Source organism: Cuculus canorus, chromosome 9 (genome assembly GCF_017976375.1).
Source record: "Cuculus canorus isolate bCucCan1 chromosome 9, bCucCan1.pri, whole genome shotgun sequence".
In the NCBI taxonomy this organism is placed as follows: domain Eukaryota; kingdom Metazoa; phylum Chordata; class Aves; order Cuculiformes; family Cuculidae; genus Cuculus; species Cuculus canorus.
In genome coordinates this window covers 19,243,029-19,260,285 of record NC_071409.1, presented here as the reverse complement: position 1 = coordinate 19,260,285, position 17,257 = coordinate 19,243,029, and the positions used below count along the sequence as shown (strand labels likewise).

The 17,257-nt window shown below is 35.3% G+C and overlaps 1 protein-coding gene across 7 annotated transcripts in view; it reads left to right on the top strand.

Annotated features, from left to right (window-relative positions):
* The window catches only part of NLGN1 (neuroligin 1), a 386,535-nt gene extending 369,577 nt beyond the window's left edge, over window positions 1-16,958 (top strand). For 3 of the 7 annotated variants that reach the window (XM_054074820.1, XM_009562206.2, XM_054074824.1), the window contains 3 exons: window positions 5,803-6,015; window positions 10,480-11,269; window positions 12,255-16,957. In XM_054074820.1, coding sequence (XP_053930795.1) covers window positions 5,803-6,015; window positions 10,480-11,269; window positions 12,255-13,077 — 1,826 coding nt within the window. In that variant the 3' untranslated portion in view covers window positions 13,078-16,957. Of the gene's footprint in view, window positions 1-5,802; window positions 6,016-10,479; window positions 11,270-12,254 lie in introns of all 7 variants that reach the window. The other 4 variants (XM_054074826.1, XM_054074821.1, XM_054074823.1 and 1 more) reach the window with 3 other exon arrangements.
* Window positions 16,959-17,257: the final 299 nt, after the last annotated feature.

Here is a 17,257-nt window from a genome sequence, read left to right as displayed (position 1 = left end):
CAAATATTTTGCAGCAGAACATTTTTCTTCTAATTATTTGAAAGTACAGTGTGTCTACCTGCAAAGATTCTGACATATTAATTTATTTTCTATATATGAAATGAAAATGAAATCTGTATATAAATCTGTATATAAATACAGTGTCTCACGTATTTCAGACAACCAGGAAAGAGAGCATAACGATGCAGCATGATACTTTGTGCATGTCATGGAGTTAGGCGAAAATCTTGCACTTCTGAAATCATTAATCTTATTTCTAGTGCGTATGTGGCAGAAGCTACAGAATCAAACGAGCATTTTGCTAATGTTGCAATTACTTTTTTGCATATTAAGTGATTTTGAGACAAAACTCCTGATTGATCAGCATTTTCAAGAGACTTGCTTATGTGATTCTCAGCAGAGGTGTATTGCAGATGTCTACAAAAGAATATTTTTCTCGCACTGAATGGTTTATATTCTACATCTTCCTTATGGGAGTTCCTAGTCCTTTTAGTCACCTTACCCCTTATCCATTGTTAAAACATGCTATTAATATTAGGGTGTGCTGATCATGGTCAGTAAAGTGAGGAGCAGTATCCTCTGCTTCATGAATATTGCATATACATTAATGTTCACAGCACTGTTGCCCACGTAATTCATTCAGATTAGTTAAGTGATGCGAATTCAAGAATCACAGAATGTGCTCTTTAAGTTTAACCATACTGCTTAAAATTGGCTTATCTTGCTCACATTTCTAACTGAGTAGGTATAGTTCAAAGGGCAACTGAAATTTTCTGTACATGCAATTACAATTCAGTATTAATAGAGGGTGTCAAACTAAGGTCCTAACCGAGGAATTTAAAATCCAGAGGGAATATAAATACTTCCCCCAAAATATTTCCTGTATTCTTCCACTACACATTGATGCATATACAATTTTACAATTTAACATTTGGTTTTAACAAAATAAAAGATGTCATCTGACTGCATAGGGATTTGTAAGTGGAAACATGGCTAAATTATCATAACAAATGCCTAAACAGGTGGGTAATATTAAAGTCTGAAGTGATACTGCTTTCAGTAACATAGGTCTTTGGAAAAAAAAAAACCTCCAAGCATGTCAGGCTAGTTTCCATACACTCTTGTGTTTTATTTTTAGAGTAGCATTTGTTACTGTGTATTTTCTCGCAGGCAGATATCCTTTCTTTTGTCCTACGAGACATTCTGCCCCTTGCTTTCATCCAGCCACAAAGGTTGCCGGGTTATGAAACACTAATACAGACAGAACTCATCAGAGAGAAGGTTTGCTTCTCTGTGATGTGAAACGGCACTTTCATACGCGCCAGCTTGCACCTTGTCTTTTATTGCGCCGTCGGGTTCTAAGCAGTCCCTTACATCTGGAAAAAAAATCTTACTTGGCCTTCCCCTCTGCATTAATTTGAATATTCAAATTACTCCAGAGCTTACAATAATTCAATCTACTAAGGTTTTCAACAAAATATTTTAAGTTTCCCAACTCTATTACTTTATTTACTCTTCAAAAATGCTTGAATCTTATTAGAAAAAGATTTATCTGAATGGCAAGCAGAAATCATTACCCAGGCAGATAAGCCTATAAAGCATTAAAATTTATCTTAATACGAAATACAGGGCCTGGTTGTGGCACACTCTGCCTACTTGTCTGTTGAGCATGTAACAGAGCAGCGGTCCAAATGAGCTTAATAAATCTCTTTCTTAAACTCACAAAAGACCACATCCTCACTTCCATAATTCTATTAGAGTCTCCTCTTTTGGAAGAGATAAAAGAGATAACCTTTCCATTCAGAATATAAAACAGCAATTGTTCAGCTGATGATTGGAATATTTCCAGTAGAAGAACTTAATTATGGAACAAAATTAGCTCAATCTGACCTTTTTAGAGAATAATGCAAAAATAAGGGGTTTTTTTGCAAATCTCTTACTGGAATAACTAAAATAAAGAATAATTTACTTCACTTTTTTTACAAGAGCAAAAAATGGTGGTACATGATAGCAGTGTTCTGGCAGAGATGACAATCCAAGGATAATAATAATATAGTATTTGCAGGAAGGGATAATATATTTTAATAGACTAGCTGATACAGTTTAAAAACAGACAAGCTTTCAGACACACAAGCCCTTTTCAGCAAGAACTGGTTCACCTCTGTGACTCAAAATTGCTAGCTTAATATCTACATAGTGTAATGATCGTGTCATAGAAATGTGTGGTATCGCTATTAATTGCATTCTGAAAGTTCCTCTTGGGATAAAGACAAAACATATTGTTACAATCTCTGTTTTATTTAAGTGAAAAATAGGAAAATGCGCTTGCATCCACAGACTTACAGACTGGGTATGATACTGTGTGTTAAAGCACTTCTTTTCAGGTGTTTAGTTAGATGAGCTTATCTGTATTGAGACCTTCTTCACTAGAAAACAAACAAACTCTTCTATCAGACTTATTTCTAATTTCATTATTTTTATTTAATGATTCTAAGCCATGCTGATACTACTGCATACAAGAAAAAAGGCCTGGTCAGGTGGCAATATTTACAGGCTTCTTATGGTTCTGAAAAATGAGATGGAAATGTTTCATGTCATGAAAGTCAACATCAATAATCATCCATCTTGTGTAGATATGGAAGTCAGCCAATGTGGTTCTAGCGGAGGAGGCGTGAGACATTTCTTTTGCATTGGAGCTGTTGCTCTGGACACAGGTCATAATTTGTCTAATAGAGATGAATGAGGAGAATACTACTAATACTTCCGTCTTCTTTTTTTTCCCTTTTTTTTCCCCCCTTTTTTTTCCTTTTTTTCCCTTTTATTTTTTTATTATTTTTAACTAAACTGAAGGCTCCCCCTTCTGGCACATTTCCTGAATTGGATGCAACTTTCCCTGTGTCTACTTTTAGCAACAGGAGACATTTCCTCTTTTGCTGTCTTTTTAAGATCCTTTTCACATAGACTCTTTAAAAGTGATGTATTTATAGTTTCCAAAGGATTTCCCATTTCCCCATAAAGCTTCAGGGCTTGATGTGAACTCATTTAACAGCAGAGGGTTGCCTTAAGGCTTTACCTGTAATTTTCATCCGTTGCTTTTCCAGCCAAAGACTTACTTGCTTCCCACTTTGCTGCATATTATGCAGAATATAGAAAAGAACTTTGTCAGAAAGTCTGAGTATTAACATTTTTTTATCTTCAGGGCAATCACTGTATCTCAGCTATAACCCTACCTAACTATCTGTTTTCCTAATAAGTGGCTTGGAATTGCTTTGAGAGATCTGCAGGATGGTTTTGAACCAACACTGCGGCTCTGCTGAGCGCAGATCCTGTCCAGGCTCAGGGAATCTGCAAGCCAGGGAAAAGGGAATAAGCAGAGAGGGATTTGTTTGAGGCCCAATTTTGGTATTTGCTGTACTGCTCTCATCTCCTTGCTTCCTGCGTCTCAAGGACGTCAGTGCCAATCATTCCTCTAGTCCCTTAACTGAGTGCAGTCACTGATGTGCTTAATGTGATGAACTGATTTGTCACTGAGTTTCCACAGTCACATACTTATGCAAAGAAAGAGGAAGACTTTCCCAGCACGTGCAGCCACAGACACCCGTAGTTCCCATAAATTCCAACATTTTAATTTTGTTACAGTCACTGGTACCATCTCTCAGCTCCAAGCAGGCTGACAAGGGCAGTGAGACTGGTTAGGAAGTTTTCACTAGATTTGCTATCATAGGTTCAAAGATGTAATCTCTCTGTATCTTTAAAAAGTATTTATGGGGGACAACATTTCAATGGAGCATAAAGACAGGAACGAATGCTTCAGTGCAGGAGGGATTATACTGGGGCCGTCTTTTCACACTTTGCACACTAGCCCCTCTGGCTACACAGAAGAACATGAAAGACAGTGAAGCAGCATATTAAATAAAATAACATCGTATTTACTTCAACTCAGTACTGAGCTGTAATAGTAATATAAGAATGAATTAATTATATTCATTACTTCCTTTCTGTGCTTCTCCTGAATATTAAGGTGGTATATTCTTCTGTGGTAGTAATGCTAATTTCCTTTTTTTAATGCAGTTAAGTAGTAAATGTGGCAGGGTTGAGTTGTAGAATAGTGGTTATTTTAAAGTCTTGTATCAGAGTAACAATTTACGAGAGCTACAGTGAATGTAGCCTATCCATTAGACTTGGTACATTAGGTCTGGAAGTGGGTGAATTGCTGGCCTGGCACCTTATGCCACTTTCCCTTTCCTTCTCCATGGTAACAAAAATCAGGATTGACCTGCACAAACAAAGCCGCTAGACCTAAATGGAGCATAGCTCAACTACGGAGGCAGGGAGGCCAATTAGCTTCCAGCGCAGTTTACAGCAAAGAAGGTCTGTCGGTAGAAATGTCGGCACGTATGACACAATACCAAATGTAAGCTTGTCATTTGAAGTCAATTCATAATAATAATGTATCAAATGACATGTTCTTTATATACATGGATACATGCATGCACTTATCCGTATTCTCGTTAAATCCTTTTATATGTATATGCACATGTGTCTGTCTTTTTAGTAACGTCTCAAAAGCTGCTTTTAATATCATAATGAAAGAGTAGAGCTCCTTTGAGAGCCATTTGTCTGGAAAACTACTGTAATCTTCTTTTGAGTAGGCTGTCTGCACTCAGGAGAGTTAAATCTGTAGAACTTTGACGAGACTAGAAAACCCACTAATATCTAATTAATGTGGAAATAATTGTTGTAATGGTTGCATTTCTCTACAAAGCATGTACTGAAAAACAGTTACACTGTCGATTTAGTGAGCATTAAATCAGTTTGATATGCAAATGGAGGTGCTGGGCTACTTCATAATGCTGATATTATTTAAACATTTGTTTATTAAGCTGGGAAAGTTGGAAATGTCAACAAACGGGATCCAAAAGCAAAGTAATGTCTTTTATCAACAGAGATTTCAAAGTTTTTGTTGTCCACTTTTTAGAATCAGTAGGCTCTAACAACAAGAGTAACAGGGATGCTGAACACAAGAGTACTGCTGGGAGTAAAGTGTAAAACAGTTATTCTGCACCTGATATGTTCTACCTTTTTTTTCCAGTGAATAAAAGGGAAAAATTTTTGCACTCTCCAGATTATCCCTGAACTCTTATCTTTTTGATGTTAAGGGGTCATGGAAACAGCTTAAATTGTCTTTATGCCTTTAATACAGATTCAATTAACTCAGGTTAATGACTATGGGATGGAGCTCGGGGAGTTGAGAGCCACTCATACTGTTCAGTCTAGTTTGTCCTGTGACATAAGCTGCATTTTAGGGGGAGAAAAAAAGGAAAAGCTGGTGTGTTGCCACGACATAACCAAACACAGAGTACAGAGAAGTATGACCATTGCCTCTCAAGCATGTGGGAAGCTCATGGCTGCGTCTAAGTACAGAAGTACAATATACAGTTGACCAAATCACTTACAGCTGCAGCTGCAGCATATCTGTTTGCTAAACCTTTACTCTTAAACTTAGTGCAATCAACACAAAGTCTTTGGGAATAATGCACTGTGACCTGTTAAGACTCAGACGAGAATTTTGCCTCAAATGTATCATCATCTTCCCTACATTAATATATCATGGCTAAAAGAGTGAGTCAACACCAAATAATTTGTTTCAGGAAGAGTAGAAATTTGAAAATTGTTGTCCAGTGAATATGGAAAATTAGGCAGTTGCAGAATATTTACTTTTGAAATCTGACTTAGAAGATTTCAACAGGATTACTTAGAAGAGCACTTGCTAACCCTGTCTTTTTTCATTTACATTCACAGGATTTTTGAGCACTGGAGACCAAGCAGCAAAAGGAAACTATGGACTCCTTGATCTAATTCAAGCTTTGCGATGGACTAGTGAAAATATTGGGTTTTTTGGTGGTGACCCATTAAGAATAACTGTTTTTGGATCTGGTGCAGGCGGTTCATGCGTCAATCTGTTGACTTTATCCCATTATTCTGAAGGTAACCGTTGGAGCAATTCAACCAAAGGTATTATGCAGGTTGCAAATTTTGACAATTTTGGTGTCTGCATGCCACCGCCATTAGTACTATGTGATGCTCTGTATATTCACTTTGTTCCTATGAACTGTTGAGCTCAGCTCAATATTAAGCAAACTTTTTAAAGGCTCTACAAGCCACTTTCTCCCTCAGCTATTCTGTGCATGTTTAAATTTTGGGTCACTTTCTTCTTTTTCCTATGGAGCTCTGTAGAAACACTTTATAGCAGACTTCTGAACAGCATTTTCGCGGTGCATCATTTTTGTCTCTTTTCTTTCCTACCTAAGGGTGTCCTTTTTGGAAAACCAGTCAGTCATGCTCACAGTAGATGAGGTCGTCTATATTCAGACAGTCATGAAAGGCATGTTTAGTTTCTCATGAGGAACAGAATTTAAAGAAAATGAAAATGACACAGTTTCTCTTTTCAGGCTAACAGATGAAATGCTTCCAACTATTATTTTGTGTGAAGGAAACAAGTACTTAGTTCAGAAATCTTTTGTCTGAAACTGCATGAACTTCACTTGCTGTCACCTAATAAAAGAATGGTTGAATGTTTTGCATGCACGATCCAAAATTGTCAAAGCATCCAAGTTGCAAATGGATTTTCTCCTATATGTTTTTTCCTATTCCATAACTAACACCTTTTCTCTCTAATTGAGGCAGACAGCAGGAAATAAAAACCATGCTGTTTGAGGCACCCTATTTTTTTCCTATGATTTTTGCACCACAGTTCCACAGTTTCTCTTGTTTGCTTGGCTATTGTTTATTGATCACATTATTTTTGTCTTGCTGTTTTCACATATTTTTACCTGTATCATTTAGTTCACTGGGGACATCACAGTGTGTCCTGTGCACGCAATCCTCCACTAATTTATATTGATGTATCTCCATGGAGGACTAATTTGCCAGTCATAAAAAAAATAATTCCACTCATATTAAAAAAGCTGTGTTTACCCAAAAGCATGACACAGAACGCACTGAGGTCACCAGAAGCGACAGATTCTTTAGATTAGGCTGTTATACTGTTTTAAATGAGAGAAAAAAATATAGCTTTAGCTAGAAAAGTCTAGTGGAAAATAGAGGGTGGTTTAAATTTTAGTGTTCTTCCACAATTTTATTTTTGATATATTATTGTTCCATAACTAACCTGCAGTTAAACAGGACATGTTTATAAATTGACCTATAAGAAGGTGATGTAAGCATTACTCATTCCACTGGAATCTGAGGAGCACACTGCACCATTTTTTTCATCTTACAAAAATAACTTTTACAATACAGGATTTTAGCTTAAGTTTGAATGAGGAGACCTGTTTTATCCTCATCTCTTACTTGATCCTAGTCTTGATCTTCTTGACGTAACGTGACTTTAATGCGAATGCCACATTTACAGTATCTGGACAGTCGTGTGTTGCCTCTTATCAGAAAATTTTACCCTGTCATACTCTAACACATGGTCAGAATTCTGCCAGGAGGAGAATGTGTTTGAGGAAACTGATGCAGTGATTTGCCAATATAGAAGATCAAAGGATTCAGGAGGGGACTGGGCACAGTTTATGGATGTATACTGAAAATCCAATTGTAAAAGTAATCTTTTGAGGATTTCTTTTATAAGAAAGCAAACCCATGTTTTATTGAATTTTGGATTAAATGGAACAATATGCCACACCCCCACGTATGTTATGTTTCATTTGGGGAAGGTTAGACCTGCTGGTAAAAAAAGTATTAAAATAAAAATCAGTAAGTTTCAAATAGGAAAAGTTATTTCAAGTTTTCAAACATTTTCAAATATGTTAGCATTTTAAAAAAAAAAAATTTGGTTCACATTATTAGCCAATCTCATAGGCTGTAAATGTGGATGCTCTCCTTGCTTCCTTCACCTCCCTTTGAAATGATCCCTTGGTAGCAGAGAGGAAGCAGTCAGGCTTTTTCAAGATGGTGCTGCTCATGACTGCCCATCTGCAAGTGGGCAGATCAGAACCTATCCTTAGAAGGTGCTCTGAAAATGTAGATGAATATATGGAAATTATTATTACGTACTTTGGTAATACTTTTAATAGGAGTCACAGAGCGATATGGTCCATTGAACATCTAAATTTTTCCATCAGTCTGAAGCCCAAAAGCTACAATAATCATATATACCATCAGATATAAATGTAGTTCTCCATCCTGTGTGCTACCAGTTACTGCCAGGAATTATGTGACAAAATTAAAGTAATTATTATACTGTTGTTCATTTTTCACCAAATGGTTTGAGAGGAGGAATATTTCCTTAAGCATTTTTCAGAAGAAGGAGGGATGTATTTCCTAAGATACCTTGATGGCCAGAAGACTTGACCACTTTTACTTAACCCAACATTTAATGTTTATGTAGCATTTAGCAAGCCATAGTCTTTGTATCCGCATTTTCTAAATACATAGCTTATGCTTTCTGTCCTTGTTCAGAGATATTTAATAAAGCTATAAAAATAGATTTACACAATATGCAGAAAAGAACCATTATGGAGTATAATGAAATACATCTTTGTGAAAATTCAGTTTTGTCATTCTGTTGCATTTATTACAATGCCTTGATCCTCTGTGGTAATTGCACTGACTTTGAGCTGATTTATACCAGCTCAATATCTGACCTTGTAAACATGCAAATATATTTTTGCCTGCTTTATAGCTCAAGTTTTTTCTTATTTTTTACTCATATCTTGCAAGGAAATAATATCTTGGATATGACTTCTCATAAATTTAAGGAGAGTCTTGAGTTTACATATTTCAGTCCCTATACCTATCTGATTTCAAGACTTTTAGATTTGGATCTAATACAGTCTAGGATTATTTTAAAAGTCCTCAGAAGCTTGTAAAATGTTTGTTGCCAGCAGCTGATTCCATTCTCAATGTACAGAGTCTGCTATTGCAACAGAGGTTGTAAAGGCTTCTGACTTGATGTAGTGACTATGGAAGTTTTTCTTATCAATAGTCATATGTTAGTTATCAAAGTAAAAGCCACCTTTGGCTTAGAATAAAATTGTTGGAATAAAATGGGGTAAGCTGAGCACCTTCACTCCAGTTCCTTTAGTGAGAATATCCAGCTATTCCTTAAGCACTGGATCGAAGATATGTTTTTAGCAAAATTAGGTGAGTGAGGCCACACGTTACTTCCAGTGGCTGAGCAACTCTACCAGAGTCAGTGGAATAATTCTAGGTTCCTGACAGCATAAGTAAACGCAATTTTGACGCATATATCTTAAATCAGCATAATTTATGTATGCTATAGACCATTTTGTATTACCTGCAGTGAGAAATAGGAGGTGGGGTTCAGTATAAGATATTTCCCAGTAATTAGTGCAAAAGTTATGCTACTGAAGTGAACTGGATGTACTTCCATGAAAATGCAAAGAAATAGAAAAGCCACAGTTATCTAAAGTAATCTAAATTTCTGATATTAAAGGGGAGCATTACAGAAGAGTGATTTTTCTCCATTTTTTTACTCAAGTTCAGACTCAAGATCTATTTCAGAACTGGAACTATCTTCCAGGGAGCAAGGAAAGGTGAAGACCCAACACAAATGGAGCACAAGAACAAAGGAACAAGGGTAGAGTTTGGATTGCACTAAAGTCAATAGCAAAAAAATTTAATTCATTCACTGACTACAAGGGGATAAGGCTTTCATCCATGATACGCTCAAATATGCTTAGAGGAGGTAGAGAAAAACATCAATTTAAACACATTTTGTTATTACTATTAGTAGAATTTCTGATCCAGACTGTTAGTTAAATCAACATAAATTCAAATTAATTGAACTGAAGTCTTTGAGTTTTTAAACCTTCATTTAAAAACATCCTTCCGAGAAAGAATCTTGACTCTTAGACACTTATAAATTTAATCGCTGCCCAGTACCTTCTCATCTATTACTCCAGAATATAAACAATTACTATGATATACAATTCAAAAGCACTGCACCTCTCAAACCAAATTAAATCCCAACCAAAACATCAAAAAAGCCGTATATTAGGTTTATTTAACACATACTTGCATGCAAAAATGCTGCTGATGGCTTAAACAATATCAAGAAATTCAGTCCATTTCAGAGACTCAGTGGTTTTTCCTCCAACCTAGAAACTGCCTTAACTTTAGAAATTTTTTTCAAGCTAATAGTCATACATAAGATGATGCCACTTCTTTTTCTTCCCTCATGAGTATCTTTTGAAAATCTGTTCCTCAGCTGGACTATATTGAGGTAGAATTATTTGCTTCAATTTCAGCACATATTGCATTTATTTTATATACATTATATGTAGGTACAATGACAGTCAGATCTCACCGTCTTGTGTATTTGACTACTATTAAGATTCAAGTATTTCTTTTGTTAAAGTTTTCTATTATTTCAAAGAACTCCTTTGAATCTTTCAACTATGTTCCTCTTTCAAGGTCACTTCAGTAGTTTTTCAATATTTCTTCCCACAGGACTTTTTCAAAGAGCAATAGCTCAAAGCGGAACAGCTCTCTCCAGCTGGGCAGTTAGTTTTCAGCCTGCAAAATATGCCAGGATGTTGGCTACAAAAGTTGGTTGCAACATGTCAGACACTGTAGAATTGGTAGAATGTCTACAGAAGAAGCCTTATAGAGAACTTGTTGACCAGGACATTCAACCAGCAAGATACCACATAGCCTTTGGACCAGTAATTGATGGCGATGTGATACCAGATGATCCCCAGATATTGATGGAACAAGGAGAATTCCTGAATTACGACATCATGTTGGGAGTTAACCAAGGCGAAGGGTTAAAATTTGTTGAAAATATTGTGGATAGCGAAGATGGCATATCAGCTAGTGATTTTGACTTTGCAGTTTCTAATTTTGTTGATAACTTATACGGATACCCTGAAGGCAAAGATATATTGAGGGAAACTATTAAATTTATGTACACGGACTGGGCAGATCGACACAATCCTGAGACCAGAAGAAAAACACTGCTGGCTTTGTTTACTGATCACCAGTGGGTTGCACCAGCAGTGGCTACAGCAGATCTTCACTCAAATTTTGGATCACCTACATATTTCTATGCCTTCTACCATCATTGCCAGACAGATCAGGTACCTGCATGGGCAGATGCAGCCCATGGAGATGAGGTTCCTTATGTGTTAGGAATCCCCATGATTGGTCCTACTGAATTATTTCCTTGTAATTTCTCAAAAAATGATGTCATGCTAAGTGCAGTGGTGATGACATACTGGACAAACTTTGCAAAAACTGGGTGAGTACCGGATACTGAATAATCTTGTATATAAACTCAGGATATAACGATGCAGTGCTTTTCCTTGGTTATCTTCCTTGGGAATGCCTCTGTATTTGTGGGATGGATAAGAGATTAAGAATTGGGTTGGATAATTATGTTTAATATAATGTTCCTCGGTTCACATACACGTTCTAGAAAAAGGAGGGTAAAAAAAATATCTTTGTAAACATTCTTGTGTGAACAAATTTAAAATAATAGATTGTATACAAAAATAATTAAAGTATCCCCAGAAACATGCAAAACTAAGGATTTAACATATGTGTATAGTTTAAAATTGTTACATTAGTAACTGACTTAACCCCAGCACTGATAATATTTTCATCCCATAAGTATTGCATCAAATATAATACAGCTTATTTTAATACTGTATTTTGTCTTAAATTGACTCTTCTGACCATAACATATGTGATTTCAAATGTGAAAAATACTGTCATTTTCATTAATTTTGCTTTCATTGGTAGTTCAAAACACTTTTCTACCTTCAACCATCGGACTCTGTCACTGTGTGTTACACGGAGTTATGCCCCGCCATGGCCTTTCACCTCTGGAAGGTCACACATACTGCATAAGAAACTGAAATGCTGAGCTTTATGTTACTGAAAAAGAAAAAGGAAAATAAAAGCTTAATGTCCTCTTATACTTATCTCTCATAAATATTTGTCCTCATTACCACATTGCTGGCAATCTGTCCTCAGCAGCAAAAGATTTCAGCAGGAGAGATACTAAGTTTGGGGAACTAAGGAAGTTGCTGCAGTCTCTGTAAAAGAAGGGTTTGTTTACATAATGCCGTTTCTAATCAAGATTATTAAGGCATCTAATTTTAGGAAATAAAATTCTGCTCTGTCCAAAGGCAGACTTAAAAATTAAGTATAAAATGTTGATTATGTTAATTTTATAATTCCTTTTGTATACTTTGTAACATTGGTGATTATTTTTTTTTTAGTGACCCAAATCAGCCAGTGCCGCAAGATACAAAGTTCATCCATACAAAACCAAATCGTTTTGAAGAGGTAGCATGGACAAGATATTCTCAGAAAGACCAACTGTATCTTCACATTGGATTAAAACCACGAGTTAAAGAACACTATAGGGCCAATAAAGTGAACCTTTGGTTGGAACTGGTACCTCATCTGCACAATCTTAACGACATTTCACAGTATACCTCTACCACAACTAAAGTGCCATCAACTGATAATACTTTCAGACCAACAAGGAAAAATTCTGTTTCTGTTACTTCAGCCTTTCCTACAGCCAAACAAGATGATCCCAAACAACAACCAAGCCCGTTTTCAGTGGATCAAAGGGACTATTCAACAGAGTTGAGTGTTACTATTGCAGTTGGTGCATCTTTGCTGTTCCTGAACATTTTGGCCTTTGCAGCGTTGTACTACAAAAAAGACAAGCGGAGACATGATGTTCATAGGAGATGTAGCCCACAACGTACTACTACCAATGATCTTACCCATGCACAAGAAGAGGAGATAATGTCCCTCCAAATGAAGCACACTGACTTGGATCATGAATGTGAGTCCATCCATCCACATGAGGTGGTTCTTAGGACCGCCTGCCCCCCAGACTACACGTTAGCTATGAGAAGGTCTCCTGATGATATTCCCTTAATGACACCCAACACCATCACAATGATCCCCAACACTATACCAGGGATTCAACCCCTACACACATTCAATACATTTACTGGAGGACAGAACAATACTCTGCCCCATCCTCATCCCCACCCCCATTCACACTCAACAACCAGGGTATAGCCAGACAAGACGAAACAAACTTTATTTTTTGATGGATTACAGTAGGTGATATTACTGAAGATTACTTGGCTTTCAACCTACAAGACTCTTACTATTTAAATATGGAGGAATATTATGTGAATATACATATCAAGAACTTTTGGGGTTTTGAAAAAAAATGAATTGTACATATATCAAATGAACTTAAGAAACAAACAAAAAAAAAAAAAAGGAAAAAACCCACAAAAAAACCCAACTGTTTGTAATTGCTTGAAGCAGTTGTCCTGAATGATACTTTTTCATTCACATTCAAGTATTAATTTTTTTGAAGATTTAAGTTACATAATGGAATTAGGCATGTGCAACACAAACAGGAAAGAACTATGACTGAAAATTTTTAAAACCTATAAATATGCACAAGGGACACACTAATGGAATGTCAGATAATTTTCACCAATTTTTATTTGGACCTGTTTTATTGTGTAGACCATATTTACGTATTTGAATAAGTACACAAAGCACCAATGCTGTTAAGGCCTTAGGAAGGGGCTCATGCTGAAATCTGCCAGTCAAAGAAGTTTTACAGCCCGGCAGGTACAACATTATCACATAAGTGCTGTCAGTATAAAAGTTGTGGGAATAAAGGAAACTGGATATTTTTAGCACGATGTGCATGATAATTTATATGCTTGGTGGCTGTGCTGCTGATTAAGCCGTAATTAAAATTTTTCTCATCCCATTGGAGTTTTTATTAGAAGCTTTCTCATCAATTGGCACAACTTAAAGAAGTTTTTTAAAGGGGCAAAAGTAATTACAGTAAAATATTTCATGGTAGCTTCAGAAATAAAAGGAATCACAACAGTTCTTAAAGGTAATCATGGCATTCTAGGTATGCAGTGGTGAACCCTCGGTGATATGAATCCCAGACAGAAAATCTGTATTATTAATGTTATTTTCCACCTAAATAATTTCTAACTTTAACATAACTATAACTTTATTGGAATTTCCTTTGATGACAGATTTATAATTTGCTGTGATTTAGTTACAATATATTTCGTTCAAATTGGTAAGGTAAAGTGTGTCCAAAAGCTTGATTGCAATGATATTTTGCAATATAAAATTGCCCCAATATTACCACTCTGATTACTCCTTTCAGTTTATTGTTTAAACTCATGTTGCATGTTGCAAAGTTTACTTATAATACTTCTATATAAAGTTAATTCCCTTTTTGCTATACATTAGCTTTGCCATTCAAATTAATTCTATAGACCAGATGGCAACAGTGTAGAAAATGAGTGTATGTAAGAACGTGGAGAGAGCCAACAACTGAAAATTTTAAAATCTGGATACTACATATGTGTGTGTGATTTGAAATGAATGTTCTAAAATCACAAGAAATTTTTCATTCCCCTGTTGTTTTCCAGTAATTATATACCATGGTCCTTTCAAAATGTTTGTATATGTAATCAGATGTACATTTATATAAAAGGAATAATTGAGATGGACTTAAGAGCACATCCCTGATAAATACTTTCTCTCTTACCTGTACTATATTTCTATTAGACTAAAGTTATGTGATTTTTTTTTACATTTTTTCAAATTACTAGCAATTTTGATAGTTTGTAAGATAATGCAAAGAACTTTCTCTGACAAACTAACTGCAGTAACAGAAACATTTCTTTTCAGTTACTCTTTTTCAAGAATGAAAGCTTATTACACACAAAAATTGTATACTACTTGATGGAAAATTTCTTTGTACTTCTTGGCCATATTACTGGTCACTGAGTGAAATAAAGATAATCTGGATAACGAATATTATTCCAATGCTAAGAGACCTGATCTTTGCTCATTAAAGAGCTAAAATGTTTATTGCTGTTTTGTCATTTTTTAATGAAGTAATGGTAACTGTCTCAAATAAAGAGTAATATCTAAAGACCAGTCTGGTTTTTGAAGACATGAAAATGACTTCTACAACTAATACAACTGCATATTTATGGGCCAGTCCCATCTACAACCATTTCTTACAGAAATACTGATATTGTGGCTTTATGATGTCATAGTATTACACGCAAATCTCCCCTGGTTTTCAGGAATAAGATAAAGATGTAAATATAGACACCAAAAAAAGCTCTGAGGAACAGGCCTAACTAAAATAAATCTGCAGTATTCTGCAACAGGGAAAAAAATCACCTAGGTTTTATTTGGGTGATTGAACTGTCATAAACGTTTGCTAGGAAGTTCAGAGTGTGTTTGCTAACACCAAGCACAAACATTAAAAGTGAAGCTGAAAGGGAAATAAAGTACTGCAATTTCACTAATTTTATTTGGCTATTTAAAAAAAAATGAAATCAAAGTATTTAATTAGTGCGTGTTATAGTCCCCAGTTTTAAATAAAGCTCTTTTGGTAGAAGCATAAAAAATGGTCTTCAAAATCCAGGGTGGTCTGTGTGCAATTTCTGCCTGATGTGGTTGTGCTTTTAGACTGTGACCTGCAAATGTAAACCAATAAAAATAATTGTCTGCCATCTGATAATTATTGTTTAATAGGAAGACTGTATTTTGCTATGTTGATGAAACAAAACAAAAAAAACTACAAAAAAAAAACATTGATGGCCATAAAACAAGATATTAATGACATATGATTTTATGTGCTTTTCTTAACTTTATCAAAACCAAAATAACTTTCTACTTTAGTTTATTTGTGGCCATATATCTATATATCTCTCTATATACAGTATCTGGTAATTGTTTACTTTTATTAGTTACAAAATAAATGATTTAGGTAAACCAAGCATGACACTACACTTTTTTTCTGTCAGCCAACAGTATTCAAAATGTGAAAGATGAAGGTAATGACACAAATTTTATCACTCCTGTCTGGGGAAAAAAAAAAAAAGTCTGTTCCTGTGATGCAGACACTGTGAATGATGTTTTAGCGGCTACTTTACAATTAGTTTACAGCAGCTGGCTTTCCAAAAGTAAGATGGTGTCCCACATTTTAACGTAACATTAAGAAAGATCAAGAGCTGTTTTAAAACTGAAACAAAATAAAAGTATAGGAAATTGTTTTGTAATATCTTCATTATGCTTCATGGAATATAATTCTGTTCTTTTTAAAATATCAATCTGTTCAATTTGTTTTCCATGGTAACCTACAAGAAAGCAAACTTGAATGTGATATTTAATTTCTTGTATCATCCTTGGACCAGATTTCCAATAAAATTAGGATATCAGTCAGTCTTTCAAAGGTCAGTGAAATATAAAAAGCCTGCATTTATTGTTTTCACACTTTTGTAAATATGTTTGCAGACTTTTTAAGAAAATGTATTCTACCATTTTGAGAAAAAAATAACAATGGAATCATTGTCTCGTTTATCTATTAAAATTACAGGCAATATAATGTGCTGTGATGACATTTCTAGGAGAAATAAAGAAGATAAAAACACATTTTGCTCAATGTTATCTCAGTTGGTTATACATGGTATTCTCCACCCACTGCAGCCTTACAGGGCATGGATGAACTACCTGAACATAAAATTCCAGAGAAAAATGTAGTTATTGTTTTCACTGTCTGTACTAAACGTGGTTTCCTGTGTCACAAAACTTTAGTTATTGAATATTTTGGTTATTGAAACATCCTGAAAACTGGATGAATAGAAGTCTAACAAAAAAGCATGTTACAGTTTTAAAGACACCACTGCACAGAAAATACTGGTATTTCTGTTGCCAACTTCACTAAGAGATGAAACGGCTGAGTTCTTTGGAACCTGTCAAACATCATGGCATTCCTTTGATGTTTGTAAGTCGTCGTTTTTTTTCCTGTGATGTTAGTTGAAAATACTGGCCTTCCCCCCACACTTTGTTCTAACAATGAACTGTTACAGGTGATCGCTTTTTAATGTAAGCGAACATTAGATAATTTAATTATTATTGTGAAAATGTGCTCCCAAATAAATTAGACTAATGGGAAATTCCCTGCAGAGGTTTTGTTATTTTTCTTTCAAAGCTTTCGTCAAAATATCTGTTGCGTCAGGTTTGCTTTTTTTTCAATGTGTGAGCTAAGAGACCTTCTCCAAATAACATTAAAAATCTCTTTTTCTAGTTGAAATAATAACACTATAAGATTAAGATGTCCTTCTGAGACCTCCGAATAAATAGGAACAATTGAAGGGGCTTTTACTCTAAACATTCCAATTTGATT